We start from the raw sequence: 18,230 nt of genomic DNA, 5'->3' as shown, positions 1-18,230 counted from the left end.
TCTGCTAGGTTATAAACAGACACGCCCTGCGCTTGCTAACAGACTCAGGGATACATTAAGAGCTCCCTTTTTCTCCCCGTACGCTGGGGTGGGGGAGGGCTCTATTGGCATTTCCCCCTTTCAGATTCTGCATAAACATTACCAAGAAGGCATCAAGGACTGGATTCCTTCCCCGACGCCAATACTTTCATAACCATCTGATTCACTTTAATGCCTGTTACAAACATTGGCACATTTTTTACCATCACCAAAAATTGAGTCGATTTGGGGGGAAAAGAAGAAGTCGTTTTCTAAATCAACTGTACCCCTTCATATTTCTGAATTTGTATCATACAGAAATCTTAGGAGAAGCTGAGGATTCGAGGTGGAGATGGTCTTGCCACAACGCTCGTGCACAGTACCTGGATCCTGAGGGGAAAATCAGACCCAGAACACAGCGATCAGCAGCTTAAAAATGGGGAATACAGAATTCCAGAGAGAGATGGAAGGGGCAAGGTGAGAGCTGGATTCCCTAACTAATGCTGTAGGGCATGAGAGAAACACTCTATTGCAGATGCATTAAAAAGGCAGCTTTGTTCTGCCTTGGAATGTCTGAGAGACCCTCTGGGTAACTGAGCAGTCTTAGAATTAACTTTCGGCATTTCCTGCAGTGGCAGGTTGGTGGAACTAGAAGGGACGTTCTAAGAGCCGAATCATATGCTTAGGGATAGAGGTACCCCCCCCCCTCACAAAACTGGACCACCGTGGAATTCCCAGGGGAGGTGGCAGTAGGAGAGCCACATGTGTGCAGAACTATTCTGCTGCAGAGAAGTTTCTATCCAACACAATACCCGCTGCAGTAGAACGGGCTAAAATCTCCAAGGAGCGTTCTGAGGCGGGACTTGCCCGAAATGTAGAACGGGTCTTTGCCGAAAACTTGAACTGCCTCCAAACTCAATCCTGTGCAAGAGAGGTTTGCTAGTACAGAAAATGTCAAGTTGGTGTTTTTTTTTAGGTAGGCCAGAAACTTCTCATTTACAGGTATCTCGTTCAAAGAAAAGAGCCCGTCAAGCACGGCTCGCCCACCTGGCGACACCACCGCCTGCCCCTCAACACTCAGGTCAAGTCACGGCACGAGGCTGCCGAAAGGAAGCTCGTAAACTGGCCACCAAAAATGTTTTGATTCTTATATGTGAAAGGTGTGTCCAGTCACCTCTGATGCTCCTTGGTGCTTCCACGCCCTGGTTGCCAAGGTCTCTGCTGGGATCGACTGGCAATAAGGGACCAAGTCCCCCTTCTTCCAATAAATAGTTCAACTAGCAAGTAAGGCGTTAGGCTTTGCAAGGACTCACTGGGACTTAAAAAAAAAACAAAAAACCCCAAACACAAATTAAGCAGTAATTCAAACACCTTCTGTTATAGGAACCACAAACAGATCATCGACTTCACTTTATCTACAGTAAATTCACCAAAAATTAGAAAATAACAAAAACGGAAAAAAAATCCACGTTTTAGAACAGTAAATCTAAGTTGATCCATTTGCAGAACTCAGGAGGAAGAGGAGACGTCTCGGGTTAAACGCAGAGCTATATAAATGCAGGTTCCTTTAAAAAAACGCATTGTTCCTTTACTTACAGACAAAATGTTACATGATTGGTTGCTATGTGTATATTCAATTATGTACAAAAAAAAGGGGGAAGGGGTTTGGGGGAGGGGGTAGCAGGACTCGGGAGCAAGCAGAAATCCCTCCAGGACAAATGTAGCCAAACCACCAACACAAGACGGACTGGCTCTTTTAGCTTCGGTCACCGTTAATACATATATTCCCCCCGCCCCCTTTTCTCTTTAAAAAAAAAAAGTCACCGATTTCTCCCACCCGCCTCTTCTTCACTGGATTTTGTTTTCTTTTGTTTTTTATGGTCATTTACAGAAAGCCTATTTATGCAATAATCAGTGAGTAGAAAAACTTCACCTGTAAATACAAGGTAGAAATGTAATTTCACAGCAATAGGCTGCAGCATTGATCTCTCCAGGTCTCGGTGGAGAAAGGTGTGTGTGTCTGTCTGTGTGTGTTTTCGGTGGACAAATTAATTCCAGATTCTAAGGAAACTGTCCCAAGACCCTGTTGCTACGGCCATGCCGTCGTCGGTGACTCCTAAACAGCTGACTCGGTTGTCGTGGCCAGCAAGGACACCTGGAAAGAGAGAGGGGGGCGAAGAGACACCCTTTAGAGGAAGCACAACTCTTCTTACTTATCACGTATGTTTCCCCCCAAGACAGCGTACAGGGAGGCTCTCCCATCTTTGTTTTCACAACCACCCTACGAGGTAGGCTAAGCTTGCCACTGACAAGCTTCACAACTCCTTGGACATTCAGTCCCAGATTGTCCTCACTCTAGTCCAACGTTACGGAGAGCCGGCGTGGTGTGGTGGTTAAGAGCGGTGGTTTGGAGCGGTGGACTCTGATCTGGAAAACTGGATTTGATTCTCATTCCTCCACATGAGTAGTGGATGCTAATCTGGTGAACCGGGTTGGTTTCCCCACTCCTACACATGAAGCCTGCTGGGTGACCTTGGGCTAGTCACGGCTCTTAGATCTCTCTCAGCCCCCCTACCTCACAGGGCGTCTGTTGTAGGGAGGGGAAGGGAAGGTGGTTGTAAGCCGGTTTGAGTCTCCTTTAAGTGGTAAAGAAAGTCGGCATATCAAAACCAACTCTTCTCCTTCTTCTATCCACTACACCCCTCTTGCTTTCCTGGAATTAGTGTGCTCCAAAAGGAAAGAGTTCTGGAGCGGTGACTTGAAAGATCCAAGGTTCAGATCCCAGCTCGGGCCTCATTCAGGTCACTAGGAAACCTTAATACACACTGCTGCCTTCCTTGAAGACATTTTAAGCTGTGTTGGTCTGCTCAGCAACCCCTTTCTTCTGACAGCTCTCAATCAATTGCCACCAAGCACGTCCGCCTTTTGAGAGCCAGCGTGGTGTAATGGTTAACAGTGGCAGACTCTAACCTGGAGAACTGGGTTCGATTCCCCACTCCTCCACATGAAGCCTGCTGGGTGACCTTGGGCTAGTCACAGTTCTCCCAGAACACTCTCAGCCCCACCTACCTCACAAGGTGTCATAGGGAGAGGAAGGGAAGGCAACTGTACGCCAGTTTTAAACTCAAAGGTAGAGAAAAGCGGGATACAAAAAACCAACTCTTCTTTTTCTATTGTGGCCAGCTTCACCTATTCCATTTATCTTCTGATCTCTATCTTCACTGCTCCACTGGTACTGCTAACATAACCCTCCCTCTTTTGTATACCAAACCCGTCCTTCTATTTGTGAATGTTTAAATTGGCAACTTTTGTAAAACATGGTACAGTCCTTCCTTCACATTGGCAGGTACGGCACATAATGCTTGAATGACCCCACACACACACTCATTAAAAGCACCTTATATGTGGAAAGCTAGAATGCCAGGGAGAGGGCTATACTGAAAGATTTTTCTAACATGCTTGCTTTCTACAGGTAGAGAGGTTTTTTTTTGAGGGGGGGCAATTAATAATCCAATCTGCCAACTGGCAAGCAAGTTTTCTGCACATTAGGATTTGCTCTCTTTAGACCTTACATTACCTCTGATTTTCTTCCTCTTTCTATTCTGTCTTGAAAAAAACATATTAAATAAGTAGCCTCCAATACTACTTTCATCTGGAAGCAGATACCCTAAAGTATCCTTCTATGTGTCGATGCTGGGGCCAACAACAGGGGCAGGTGGGGGATTTGGCCAACCAGATGCCCATGGAAGGCCCCCAAGCAGGGCACAGTAGCCCCTGTGTGAAAGAGGATCATGGACTAGATGAGCCAGCAAATCCTCTCTTACGCAAGCCAGTAATATTCAAAGAAGAAGAGTTGGTTTTTATATGCCGATTTTTCACTACCTTTTTAAAAGGAGAATCAAACCAGCTTATAATTGCCTTCCCTCTCCCTCCCCATAGCAGACGCCTTGTGAGGTAAGTAGGGCTGAGAGAGCTCGGAGGGAGCTGTGACTAGCCCAAGGTCACCCAGCTGGCTTCGTGTGTAGGAGTGGGGAAACCAACCCGGTTCACCAGATTAGGGTTCACCGCTCATGTGGAGGAGAGGGGAAATCAAACCCAGTTCTCCAGATTGGAGTCCACCGCTCTTAACCACTACATCACAGGGATCCGACTGAAGGCTTGAACACTTGAACACATGAAGCTGCCTTATACTGAATCAGACCCTTGGTCCATCACAGTCAGTATTGTCTACTCAGACCGGCAGCAGCTCTCCAAGGTCTCAGGCAGAGGTCTTTTACATCACCTACCTGCCTAGTCCCTTTAACTGGAGATGCCGGGGATTGAACCAGGGACCTTCTGCATGCCAAGCAGGTGCTCTACTACTGAGCCACAGCCCCTCCCTCCCCTAAGGCTTCACAGCCAGGCAGCATCCTCAGCTACCTCTAAGGGCTCGACAGACACGCCACAGAGAGAACAGCTCCATTTTCCAGACCCAGCAACTCACCTGCCCTTTCCCCCTTCAGGGTGTCCCAAACATTGCAGTTGAAGTCGTCGTAGCCAGCCAACAAGAGACGGCCGCTCTTGGAGAAGGCGACTGACGTGATCCCGCAGATGATGTTGTCATGAGAGTACATCATGAGCTCCTGGTCTGCTCGCAGGTCAAAGAGTCGGCATGTGGCGTCATCCGAGCCGGTGGCAAAGGCATGGCCGTTGGGGAAGAACTGGCAGATGAAACGTGAACCACGGACCAAACAAAACAGGGAACATAGGGGGCAAGGAAGGGGGGCAAATGGAGAAGAGTCAGCTGTTATTTACAAAATGGAAGTTCCTTTTAGAGTTCACAGTAGATAAAAATAATTCCCCAGACCTTATTAGAGTTCAAGGAGCGAAAGGTAAGAAGCCGGTGCCAGAATGCCTCTAGAGTTTATTGGGGGGGGAGAAAAAATGAGTCCTCAAAAGATGGGTCTGCCGTTTGGTATCTCCCACCCTCTGTTTGATCATTTGTTTAGCTTTTGCTCTATCCGAGGGTGGAAGACATCGAAAGGCAGACTGATCTTTCGAGGACGCCTTTGTCCTTCTCCCAATAAATGCTACATGCATTCTGGCACCGGCTTCTTACCTTTTGCTCCTTGAAGTAAACAGATATAGAAGAGCGTTTACCCTAGCCAGGTGCTCTGCCTTGCCATCAGCAGTCTTAGAAGGCAGGTACAAAAAGATCCACTTCTCAGAAAGTGTTCATGTTTACTTGGGGAAGTACAGACTTGAGAATGTGTGTTTTTTGTTGTCCTTTTTAAAGCAAAAGATTATTTACCCTCTACTAAAGAAAAACCCAAGAGCCCCGTGGCGCAGAGTGGTAAGCTGCAGTACTGCAGTCAAAAGCTCTGCTCATGACCTGAGTTAGATCCCGACAGAAGTCGGTTTCAGGTAGCCAGCTCAAGGTTGACTCAGCCTTCCATCCTTCCGAGGTCGGTCAAATGAGGACCCAGCTTGCTGGGGGTAAAGGGGAGATGACTGGGGAAGGCACTGGCAAACCACCCCCCAAACAAAGTCTGCCTTGGAAAAGTCAGGATGTGATGTCACCCCATGGGTCAGGAATGACCCGGTGCTTGCACAGGGGACCTTTACCTTTTTAAAGAAAATCCCAGGTCGTTCTGAAAAAACTCAACTCTGATGAAAATTCACAGGTCACAAGTAATGTTGCTAAATTCTGTGTTTTTGTATATAAAGTTCACCACAAGCACAATGGAAAACATGTTAAATGAATTTAAACCTCAAATTTTATATTCATATTTTTAGTGTATTTTATTTTAGCTTTTATAGATTTATTTATAGACTCCATTGTCACTGGAATTATACAAGTGGTAAAACGGTCTCACTATTATCATGAATTAGTCTTCTGGTGTTGTTTTCTTCTTCACTTGAATGCTTTTTATATATGTGAATGTGCCCTTTACTGGTCAAAGACCGTAACAATAAGTAAAAATAAAAATAAGTAAAAAATAAAAATAGCTCTTTTAAAACAGATATTACAACAGCACTTTATGCCCGAGTGAGATTTTAAAATAATAATTAAGCGCCATCAAGTCCCAACCAACTTATGGCAACCCCTCATGGGGTTTTCAAGGCGACAGATGAACAGAGGTGGTTTGCCCTTGCCTTCCTCTGCATAGCGACCCTCGACTTCTTTGGTGGTCTGCTAAGTCCTGACCCTGGCCAGCCCTGCTTAGCTTCCAAGCTTGGATGAGCTCAGGCTATTCAGGACTAAAACAGGTTCAATGTTACAGGTAATACAATACACAAAGCCTCTGTACTCGTCCCTCCGCCTGCAAAAAACTCGAGGCTAACCTTCTCATATTCTCTGGCTGGTTGGGTTACCAACCTCTAGGTGAGGCCTGGAGTTCTCCCTGAATCTAGCTATATCTAATTCTCACATGTCCCTCCATGCCTGTGGATATTTAAATCCACAGATAAGGGGCACACTTCCCTCCAACAGGTTTTTCTGCAGACTCGGGAGAACCCCTGGAGCTGCAGAAAAATCTGAAAAGTAAAAAAAAGGGGGGGGAGGTTTAAATCTCCCCAGTGTTTAAAAAGCGGATAGGATTTCCCCCCTGCGAGTTTTGCAGGCCCCCACTTGTTACAACTAATCTCCAGACCAGAGTTCAGCTCCTTTGGAGAAAATGGCAGCTTCGGAAGACAGGCTCTATGGAATCACACCCTTGCTGAGGTCCTGTCCCTTCCCAGACTCCGCCCTCCCCAGGCACCGCCCCCAAATCTCCAGGAATTTCCCAGGCCAGAACTGGCAACCCTACTGGCTGACCCATCTAAGGGCAGTGCTCCAAAGCATCGTGGATACTCCCATCAATATCCAGGAATCTATGCACAAGTCTGGAGAGCCAGCGTGGTGTAATGGTTAAGAAATCAGACTAGGATCTGGGAACCCCATATTCGAATCCCCCCTCTGCCATGGAAACTTGCTGAGTGACCTTGGGCCAGTCACACACTCTCAGCCTCAACCCTGGCAAGTGTTTGGATGGGAGGCCTCCAAGAAATACCTGGGGCGTGACATGGAGGCAGCCAATGGCAAACCACCTCCGAACGTCTCTTGCCTTGAAAACCCTACTGGGTCACCAGAAGTCAGCTGTGACTTGACAGCACTTAACACACACACACACACGCATATATTTGTGTGTCATTAAAATCCATCCTCCCCCCGGTGTGTTCAGGAGCAAAGCCAGTCACTTACACACACGGCGTTGATGTCAGACACGTGCCCCGTGAAAGACTGCCGGCACATTCCGTCTCGGATGTCCCAGAGCTTGGAGGAAGCGTCGCAGGCCCCCGAAACAAAAGTGCTCATGTCTGGACTTAGAGAAAGACTCATCACATCGCCAGTATGGCCAGTAAAAGCAGTAGTCTGCTGGCCAGTTTCAATGTCCCACAGAGCGCTGCAAGTAAAAAGAGAGGGGGGGGGAAGGTTTGCACGCCGCCATTAAAACATCCTGCCCTAGCAGCTTTAGCACACTCGTGAAAAGCAATACAGGGAAAAAAAATACGATATGAAAAGCAACCCACAGCCCCTTCTGCAAACTCACCAGGTGGTGTCTCCTGAACTTGTAACTATCTGGTTGTCGTCCAGAAAGCGACAACAAGACAAGTACCCTAAAAATGGAGAACAGAAAGTGGTTAAGTACAGACACCGTCAGCTGGGAAACACATATCTGCCAAAAAAAAAGGTCCCGCATTTCAATACAGATCTATGCAGTACTGTGTGCGTTCGGCAACTTGAAACAAAATGCAGAACTCAGTAAATTCTAGTTTTTGTTTACTGCACTGTTTTAAGTCAAATGTGCGACCCCCTTACGGCAGCAAAGGCAAGCATGAAATCAGGAGGGAAATTTTAGAAGCCAGAGGGGAGGCTGAGTAGATAGATCAGGTATTTTAAGGCACGGCAGCTGCTACATCAGAATCCCACCATACATTAGAAGACATTTCAAGAAAGCGCAGTTTCTGCACTTTCAGCAACCTGGCCATAGTAGTCCTTGCCATCTTAAAGACAGCGGCCAGCCAATCATTTTTTTAAAAATGAAGCGCGCAACCAAATGTCTTCATCTTGAAATAAAGCTAAGCCCACATGGTGTAGATTAGGTGGCCGGGTTCACAGAAAAAAACCTAAGCAGCATTTAAAAACGTGAGACCAAGCCACACGCATTTAGCAGGGAAGGAAAGAGACCGTTGCTAAGCACACACACTGGGGAAGCTGGTTTCTTTAGGCAGAAAGCAGCGAACATTTAAAGTTACATTTATACCCCGCTTTAAAAAAAACAAAAACACACATTTTCAAAGGAGCATATGATTATTGTGGGGGGTGGGGGATTTAACTCAACAGTTAAATGCAAACACAAATATCCAGAACAAAGTGTGAAATAGCAAAACCGTTAAGCCGAAAAATGTCACTAGGAGAGACAGAGGGCAAGTCGCAAAAATGTACTGGAAACATAAAATGAGAACTCTTTCAGTGTTGCTTCAGGTCAACTGCAGGGAAGCGGGCAGGCAGATCAGCCCTCTGTGAGGCATCCCAGAAGAAGACCCTGCTTCTTTTAAAGACCAGGGGGTACCTGAAGCAGGGGTTTTCCAACTCACTTGCAAAGATGGTGCCCAGTCTCGGTTAAGCAGGGGATGGATGGGATTTTGGTGCCCACAAAAATCCTTGCAACCTCCTCATTGCCAGCAGAAGCAACATTATGCAAAATCAACATACACACATCCAAACCCCCAAGTCTGGACCCCCCAGGACTGAACAGGGACATAGGATCCTTATCCCAGTACAGACACTAATTTTCTGCTGCAAGCATTTCCCCTTGGCTCTAATCAAGCTGATTACAATATGCATGTTGTACCTCTGCACCCTGGGTTCCTTCTTTACAATGCCCCTTCCACCTTCTGATAGAGAAATAAAGGCTCAGGGGTCTCCATTCCTACTCCTATCTGACGAAGCGAACTTTGACTCTCCGCAGCTTATGCCCCAAATATCTTGTAGGCCTCTAAGGTGCTACCGGTCTCAAATATTAACCGTTCTACTTCAGGCCAAGACAGCTCTGAAACTACATTCAAACTATTTGCTTAATTTATTCAGGTTGCAGCTTTCAAGCTTGTCTTACAGTACCCTAAGAGTAGAAAAATTATACTAATAATAAGAGTAGGAAAATTATACTACTAATAAAAGAAAGATACATGTAGGAGGTCATAAAGTTTACTAGCAAGGCATTCTTTTCAGCTCTTGGCATAAGGTGGAAAAATCTAATTCAACTCTGAAGGCTAGAAACACAGTGCCCCCAGATGGAATCGGAGAATGACTGTTGGTTCTACTAGAACACATTCTGCACATTCCACTATTGGCTGCAGCTTAGCTCCCTGCTTTTAGGGCATTAGGCGTGTTTCAGTCAGTCAAAACAGAGCCAAAAACAAACATGGAAGCTGACCGGTGTGGCCGGGTAGCTCTCTGCTCACTCGAACGTTGCCCTCTCTCGTCTTCAGGTTGTATATAGAGCAGATGTTGTCCAGTCCACCACAGGCAACATAGTTTCCCGACGGTGCATACGCACAGGTCATGACCCAGGAAGATCTCAAAGGAATGGCATGCATCTTTAGAAAGGGGGGAAAGAAACACCATGAGAGAAAGAGAGAGACCTCTCCACTTTATCACCAATCCTCAGGTGCATGGAGACATGCAACTGATGCACTGAACATAGTTTTAAAACAGTGGTTCTCAAAGTGGGCAGTACCACCCCCTGGGGGGCCCGTGGGATTACCTGGGGGGCACTAAGAGGCAAGGGGGCAGCAGGGGGGTGCTAGAGGTGGGCCCCTTCAAGTGTGTTGTTCACTCATTTACAATGGATCAAGCGATGGCACCATGCTGGCAAATTTGGTGGACACTATCAGAATTTTTGTCCAGACTTTGAAGAGCTGGTACCATTGGATGAAGTTCATCAGTTCTGCTGAATAAATTTCAACAGAAAAGTTTTAATTTGATTTTGAATATATGTGCAATTAATTGTTACTGTTTTGAAATGTTATTGTTCTTTTTTAGTGCGTCATGCAAACCCCTGTTTTGCATAATGCTTTTTACAAGGTAGGGTGCACTGGGGATGAGTTTGTGGAACCAAGGGGGCAGTGGTCTGAAAAGTTTGGGAACCACTGTTTTAAAAGATGGAACGTCAAGATTTCAGGCTAGGCTGAATAAAGTCGGGAAGGAGAAAAATCTAAACAGACACAGAAAAGAACATATAGATCAAGGCTGTTTTCCCCACCCCACCCTTAAATTGTATTTGATTCTATTTTGTGTTTTCCCCCCACGGTTTTAAATGTCACAGGGATAAGACACCATTGGCATGGATCCTGAGGATCCGTTCCAGAAGCAGTGGTGCTTTCTTCCAGCGTGAAGAGCCTTCCCCAACGCACACAATGACACAGGATCAGCACCCCCTCTAGAGCAACAGATCTATCAGAGCCACCCCATTTTGAGCACACTCCTAATTTTTAAAAGGCGCTTTGGCATTCCTGACACGAAGGAGCAACCATTGTGTTGAAATGTTTGGTGGATTCCGATTATGCGCTTCCCTCAACGGACCACGGGGGCATTTGGCATGCCAGCAGCTGTAAAGGTAAAGACAGAACGGCTCTTCCTGATGCTGCAGCCAGTTTATAAGGTAAACCAACATTATCTCAGAATTACTCAATGGGGAGGGGTCGTGGCTCAGTGGTAGAGTATCTGCTTGGCATGCAGAAGGGCCCATGTTCAATCCCCGGCATCTCCAGTTAAAGGGTCTAGGCAAGAAGGTGATGTCTGAGACCCTGGAGAGCTGCTGCCGGTCTGAGTAGCCAATACTGACTTTGATGGACCAAGGGTCTGATTCAGTATAAGGCAGCTTCATGTGTTCATGTCTGTTCACTACCATGCTACTGCTGCTCAGCTGTATGCCATGCGCCCTGTGGTTCTGCAAAGCATGGTTTGCCACTAGTCTGAAGAGCTCTTGGGCTCGCCCGTTCCCTTCTCCTCTCGCATGCAGCTAGCTAATGATCTATTTCTACTTTTACAGCAAGCCATGGTTGCCATTACATCTGAACTGGCAAACTGTGGCTTGCGCTTTGTCTGCAAACCAGAATTCCCAACAGAGGTTCAGAACCGGTATGGAATCCTGCTTTGCAGACAAACTGTAAGACTCTGTTTATTTACGTAATTTCACCCCAGCGAGAACCCGAGGCAGCTTACATCACTCTCCTCTCCTCCATTTTATCCTCACAACAACCCTATGAGGTAGGCTGTGTATGACCGGCCCAAGGTCACCCAGCAAGCTTCTACAGCAGTAAGGAAGCAGACCTGGGTCTCCCAGATCCCAGTTCGACACTCGAACCCGCTGCACCACACTGGCTCTCAGTTCTCAAGTAATGCAGAAAACCACACATGAGCAGAGAAAGAAGTGAGTGATCCAGAGGGTCTCTTAAGCTCGTTCACATAGCAGGAAACAACGGTTTGCTGTTACATCAGAACTCAAGCAATCTCTCCTCCACTTCCTATATGGTTCCAACATCCTGATATTGCCTACCAGTAAAAGAACACCAGTATAGCTGCTCTAAACAGATACTACTGGTGGAAACTGCAGGAAACTAGGCTTCTGATTTTCAATGGGGTAAGGGTTGGAATATGAGCCCCATGGCGCAGAGTGGTAAGCTGCAGTACTGCAGTCAAAAGCTCTGCTCACGACCTGAGTTCGATCCCGACGGAAGTCAGTTTTAGGTCATCGCCTCGAGGTTGACTCAGCCTTCCATCCTTCCGAAGTCGGTAAAATGAGCACCCAGCTTTGCTGGGGGTAAAGTGTAGATGACTGGGGAAGGCAATGGCAAACCACCCCGTAAACACAGTCTGCCTGGTAAATGTTGGGATGTGACGTCGCCCCATGGGTCAGTAATGACCCTGTGCTTCCACAGGGGACTACCGTTACCTTTTTAAGGGTTTGAATTACTTGAAAACACCACAAGGTCCTTCAGAAAGATCCAGATTGCTACAGAACTGCTCTGTTTCATCTTCAGGAGCGCCTGAAACGCTCACAGATTTCCTGTAACCCATACCAGAGATCCCCTATACCTCAGATAAAAGTTCAGACACCCCACAGCCTGTTTTCCCAAATAAGTAAGTCACGGTTGTTAAAAAGCAAAGGGATGGAACCACTCATGAGATGTCCAACCGTGCTTTGAGGGAATAAGCTCGTCTTTAAAAAGAACAAATGAAAGCAAGATAGAGAGTTGTTTTTGGAGCAAAGCCAACAACATCCAACAACAACAACAACAAAAAACACCAAAGCAAGAAAGAGATGATAAAGGAAAAACAGTGCTTTAGGGAAGGGGGAGGGAGAGAACTCAGAAGTAGCAGCGGAAACAGAGAAAAGCTCAATTTCAAAAGGCACATCAAAAGGCTCATATTATTAAAAGACTGTACCTTATTTGTCGTATAGCTATCCCAAATAATTAATTTTCCATCTTGAGAGGCGCTGACTAGTAGCCTACAGATAACCACAAAAAAAGGGACAACATATTAACTTTGTCTCTCTCTCTCCATCTGGTTTTTAAAAAATTGGCACTGTCCAAACATCTGGTCATTTAGTATGGCTCTTTCCTTTTGGAATAGTTTCTTGTCTTCTTAGCAAAAACAACAACAGCAACAACCAAAAAAACAGGCCACTGGCTTTGGAGTATTAGCAGAGTGTATCAAAGATAAAGGCCCACAAAAATAATTTAGATTATTTTTACCACCCCACTTTTCCCCCTAATGGGGGGACTCAACATTGTTCACCCCTCCTCTATGTTATCCAAAGACTTCCCACCCCCTGTGAGGTAGGCTAGGCTAAGCGTGCGTGCCCGGCCCCCCAAAGTCACCCACTGTGCTTTCATGGGAGAGCGGGAATTCCAACCTGGCTCTCCCGGCATCTAGTTCAACGCTCTAACCACAAGCTACCACGCTGACTCTATTAGAATCCCAGCAAAAATGCTTGTCCTTGTGATGCAAGGGCTCTCAAATACTGCAGTCTCTTAAAAAACACAAATTTAACATAAGAAAATAATTTTTACAAAGAATAAAGAAAAAAAAGAAAAAAAATAAAAATTTAAAAAATAAAACAAGAAAACAAATTTTAAAAAATTAAAAGATAAAAAAACACTAAAGTCTCTCATTATGAGCCAGACTACTCAATGTCAGGTGTGACTGACAAAACTTTCCTACTGCAACTGTAGGCACAAGTGCTTCCCCACCCCCCACCCCCATAAATGCATGGCACACACATTTTTCCGTTTTCGCCCTTAGAGAGGCCTTTGAGGTCAGGGTAAAACTATCCCCTACCTGAGATAATTCCAGTTTTGGAGAAGCATGAGTAGTACATTCATACTTCTTGGCAATCTTGCCGATTGTGGATTATTTATTTGGATCGAAAGGACTCATGATCAACCACTGTTGATCATTTATTTGGATCAAAAGGACTCATGGTCAACCTATCTGCATAACCCTTTTTTCCATTCCTTAGAATCACAGGGTCCTTCAGGGTCATCTACTCCAACCCCCTTGGGGTTGTCAGACGTAGTCAGAAACTTGAGATTTGGATTTTTTAAGAGCTCTTGCACAAGCAGAAATGCAGGGAAAAAGACGGCGGCAGCTGCCTGTGCCAGATTATTGTATCCCCACTAGCACAACATCCCGTGCAACCAATTTCTGAACACTGCAGAGAGGAAATGGCTAGGCGTTGCACAAGATCTGGCGCAAGTGGAACTGTGCTAAGTCCATTCATGTTTCCGCTTACACAGATTGCTGGTCACTGTTAAACGTCCTCCCCGCACATAAGATGGAACGATTTATTTATGTCAACTTGAAAAAAGTAACTTACCATACATTTCCAATCATCTCCACTTAAAAGATTACTATACTTGAATACTATTTCAGTTTCAAAGATTTTATACTGAGAAAAAGGGGGTAAAATGCTTGCTCTTTTTTTGTAAAAGGCAAGTCCGAAGCACTCCCTGACAAATTACTGGGTCTTTCATTGAATCTTCTAGATCTAGGCTATTTATGACTTCTCTACTATCCCACTTTCTCACTTGTTGGCTTTATTCTATCATTATAGCCTTCTCTTTCAAGTGGCCCAGCAGATCAAGGGCACATTGATATTTTCCAACTGTGAGACGAAAGATCCTCCATATCACAAGTCAACCCACTCGTACAAACCTTGAATCGGATCCCCAGTGCATGGCATAAATTTTAGCTAAATGGCCCCTCAGGGTACGTCTGGTGCGCATCTGAATTCGGCCCACTGAGTCAAGACTTGTGGTGATCTAGGAGAGAGGGGGAGGAAGAGACATCACTCAAAACAGGCAGAATCATTACAACACATCTGCTTTCACAAGTGACGCGTCTGGACTGAGCCAGAAACAGCAGCCAATGTGAACGAGGGTGAGCCAGAGATTACAAAGGACGAGAGCAGAAACCACAAATTGGTGCTAGGAAGCTGCAACTCTGACTAGGTTAGTGTCACCCTCTCTAGGATGCGAGCAACCTCCCGGGAACTTTGCTGGTAGATCCTGACCCCACAGAGCCAATACCCTAACAGAAAAAGGATATCTTGGGTGCTACCCTAAAGCGGCCTCATTTCTTTTTGCCCCCATTTATCTTATGTACCAATGGCCCTAGAATTGGTGCTACTAAAGGTCACTCACCAATGGGCACCTCAGTCCCGCATGATATCCTTAATTGTTGTTGTTGTTGTTTTTTAAAACCCAGAAGGGTACAAGCAGCCTAATTCGGTAATTTTCAAACTTTCTGCTTTCAAGAAAATATTTTAAGGTTGAAACATTTTAGGCTGATGGCATACAGGTAGAGTATCCCTTATCCTGACATCCCATATCCGGACTGATCTGAAAACCAGACATTTCAAGCCATTCTGCCTGCTTTCAATGTTTCCTCTCACCCCAAAAAAATAAAATACAGTGTACACTGCATCGTAGGTGGAGACTGAAAGCCTGCCAGTGTTAGATTGTTTGTTGTTGCTCTTGCTTAACAGCTGATACAGGTATTCTGGTGAGACAGTTACACCTTTGCTTTCTGACGGTTCAATGTACACAAAATTATTAAAATATTGTTTCAAATTACATTCAGGCTATGCGTATAAAATGTATATAAAACATAAACAAATTTGGGTCCCAGCCCCAAGCTATCTCATTATGTATATGCAAAAATTCCAATATATTCCAATATGTTGAAAGATCCGAAATACAGTCCACTTCTGGTCCCAAGCAGTCCAGATAAGGGATACTCAGCCTGCATCAGACATCCAACAACAAAACTTCACTGAGTATTTTTGGGGTGAATTTCAGAAGGCCCGTTGTAGAAATTCCTTATAATAATAATGATGTGAACACGTGAAGGAATCCCATTCTCGAGCACGTTACAAGAGCAGTTTTAAAGCCCTTGTCATGGTGGTAACAGGTCCTCTGGTTATTTTAATACCATTAGATGAATACACTGATACGGAGCTGGATTCAACCAACCTTTCTGCTGGTAAAAAAGATAGGAAAGGATTTCTTTAACAAACCCCAAAAGGTAATGCTAGGGATCCTGAGACCAGCGTGGAAAAACAGATATAAGGGATGAGGTCTCTAGTAAGGAGGAGATTTCACTGGGAGTGAAAAAGCTGGCTGAACCAATGCATAGTTTCTGTTACTCTAAGACCACAATTCACTGTGAATACCTTTATATAAGCCTAAGTTTAAGTGAATGGATCTTGCACAAGATGACTTCCTCATAGGTATTTACTATATCTGAATTGCCTTAGGTACCTTCACTTTAATCATTTGCTTACAGTTAATGCATATTTTCAAAGTCTATCACCGATTTGGTTAGAATCAGAGACTTGGAAGGGACCACCAGGGTAATCTAGGCCAACCCCCTATACAATGCAGGAAATTCACAACTACCTCTCAACCCACACACCCAGCGACCCCCATTCCATGCCCAAAAGATGGCAACAAAACCCCTCCACGATCCCTGGCCAATTTGGCCTGGAGGAAAATTTCTTCCGGACCCCAAAGTGGCAATCGGCATTTCCCTGGGCACGCAAGAAAGGGCCACAAGAGCCAAGCACTGATGCAACCCTTCCTGCCCTCCTTCTCATGATCAGCCTAAGTTCACAGAATCAGCATTGCTGACAGGTGGCCATCTAACCTCTTCTTTAAAACCTCCAGAGAAGGAGAGCTTACCACCTCCCGAGGAAGCCTGTATCACTGAGGAACCGCTCTAAGTGTCAGAAAGTTCTTCCTAATGTTTAGCCAGAAACTCTTTTGATTTAATTTCAACCCACTGGTTCTGGTCCGACCTTCTGGGGCAACAGAAAACAACTCTGCACCCTCTCTGGAAATATATTATTTACAGTAATTTTTCTACCCCGGGCATAGAACCCATTGCCCTACAGACATTTCCCCACACAGAGAATGGACAATGTAAGAGAAAATGAGCATACCTGAGCAAGGGTTGTGTCACTACATGCTTTTCTGGCATCCTTTAAAATAAAAAAGAGGGGAGATTGGTCAACAGAGTTGAAACTGGAATCAATATCGCAATGTGGCCTTAACCCACAACCTGCTCAGCCACTATACATTTACTAGAAGCAATATTCCTAATGAAATTACTGCTTACAGAGAAGCGACTCCAGCTTTCTTGGCTGACTCTGAAAGCCTACACAGTTATCCCCTACTCAGAAGCAAGGCATATTAACTTCTCCCACCGTTCTCAATGAATTCCCACAGATCAATAAAGAAATGTCCCTTTCTCCTCTAATACACAAAATGCAGCTAGAAGGCTAGTTTTTTTCCCCCTTTACATTGTAGCTTCTCTGTGAGAAGAGAGAATGGTGTTAGGGATGTGTGAAAATGGGTAGCTCACCTGTTTGCAGGGTAGCGCCTTCTTTCTGCCTCCCCCTCCCCCCACATACACCAAGTGTACTTCCAGGCAGTCCCCAATTATTACTATTTAGGCTCAGTACCAAGAAACAGGGTAAGAAAATGCCTTACTCTGATTTGATTCCGAAGCTGTTCGGCCTCCTGCCGCAACTGTTCCAGTTCACTCATCCTCTTGAAGGAGTCTCTTTCCCACCGTTACAATACTGATGAAAAGAAGTCTGCGGAGAAATAAAAAGAAAACTAACTAGAATTGAGCTAATACCACAACCTTCACTGTCCAGTGCACAACAGAAATCCAGAAAAAGAAATTTTAAACTGCTGCATTTTAATAAGTATAATTGTCATCTGTGTTCCTGCTCCACGGTGCTTATCTAGCTCTCAGGATCCTTTATATCAAAAGACATTCAACATTCAGACAGCGCATTTCAAGTGTTAGACATGCTTCGTGTGCATTGTGTCAGCATTCCTTACAACAGCCTGTAAGTTAAGGCCAGTAAAAATCCCAACCTGCAGAAAAAAACAGCTTCCCTGCCCAATTTTCTAACAGTTGGAGCGGTTCCTCAGTGGAACAGGCTTCCTCAGGAGGTGGTGAGCTCTCCTTCCCTGGAGGTTTTTAAGAAGAGGTTACATGGCCATCTGTCAGCAATGCTGATTCTATGACCTTAGGCAGATCATGAGAGGGAGGGCATCGTGGCCATCTTCTGGGCATGGAGTAGGGGTCACTGGGGGTGTGGGGTGGGAGGTAGTTATGAATTTCCTGCATTATGCAAGGGGTTGGACTAGATGACCCTGGTGGTCCCTTCCAACTATATGAATCAGGAGGTTTGTGGCAAGATGTGATGCCAGCATTCTCTTTGCAGACACTACGACAAATCGAATGCAACAGTTTTAGAAAGGGAAATAGCTGATTCTGATACATACATACATACGTGTGTGCGTGCGTGTGTGTGTGTGTGTGTGTGTGTGTGTGTGAGAGAGAGAGAGAGAGAGAGAGAGAGAGAGAGAGAGACTGACTGACTCTTCCTCCTCACTCTTTTTTTAAAAAAGTGTTTATCTCCCATTTGCCTTGAAAAACTAAAGATGGATTTGTGGAAAGGGCCTGTCACCTTAAGATGCAAGCTCTTGGCAGCAAATACAGAGAACCATCCAAGCGGTTCCCAAAAAAAAGACCCTCCGGTATAACCACACAAATATCACAGAGAGCTATAAAATCCACAGCACAATTTCAAAACCTGGTTTTT

At 45.3% G+C, this 18,230-nt stretch overlaps 1 protein-coding gene across 1 annotated transcript in view; it reads right to left on the bottom strand.

Moving 5' to 3' along the window:
• Positions 1 to 1,865: 1,865 nt before the first annotated feature.
• GNB4 (G protein subunit beta 4) overlaps positions 1,866 to 18,230 on the bottom strand; it is a 42,220-nt gene continuing 25,855 nt past the window's right edge. Inside the window, exons 2-9 of the mRNA XM_056849555.1 lie at positions 17,101 to 17,207; positions 14,264 to 14,370; positions 12,491 to 12,554; positions 9,477 to 9,639; positions 7,590 to 7,656; positions 7,241 to 7,442; positions 4,502 to 4,718; positions 1,866 to 2,173 (exon numbers count right to left, since the gene is read on the bottom strand). Coding sequence (XP_056705533.1) covers positions 2,067 to 2,173; positions 4,502 to 4,718; positions 7,241 to 7,442; positions 7,590 to 7,656; positions 9,477 to 9,639; positions 12,491 to 12,554; positions 14,264 to 14,370; positions 17,101 to 17,157 — 984 coding nt within the window. The 5' untranslated portion in view covers positions 17,158 to 17,207 and the 3' untranslated portion in view covers positions 1,866 to 2,066. The remainder of the gene's footprint in view (positions 2,174 to 4,501; positions 4,719 to 7,240; positions 7,443 to 7,589; positions 7,657 to 9,476; positions 9,640 to 12,490; positions 12,555 to 14,263; positions 14,371 to 17,100; positions 17,208 to 18,230) is intronic.

This window comes from Euleptes europaea, chromosome 5 (genome assembly GCF_029931775.1).
Source record: "Euleptes europaea isolate rEulEur1 chromosome 5, rEulEur1.hap1, whole genome shotgun sequence".
Lineage (NCBI taxonomy): Eukaryota > Metazoa > Chordata > Lepidosauria > Squamata > Sphaerodactylidae > Euleptes > Euleptes europaea.
This window is presented reverse-complemented; position numbering and strand designations above follow the sequence as displayed.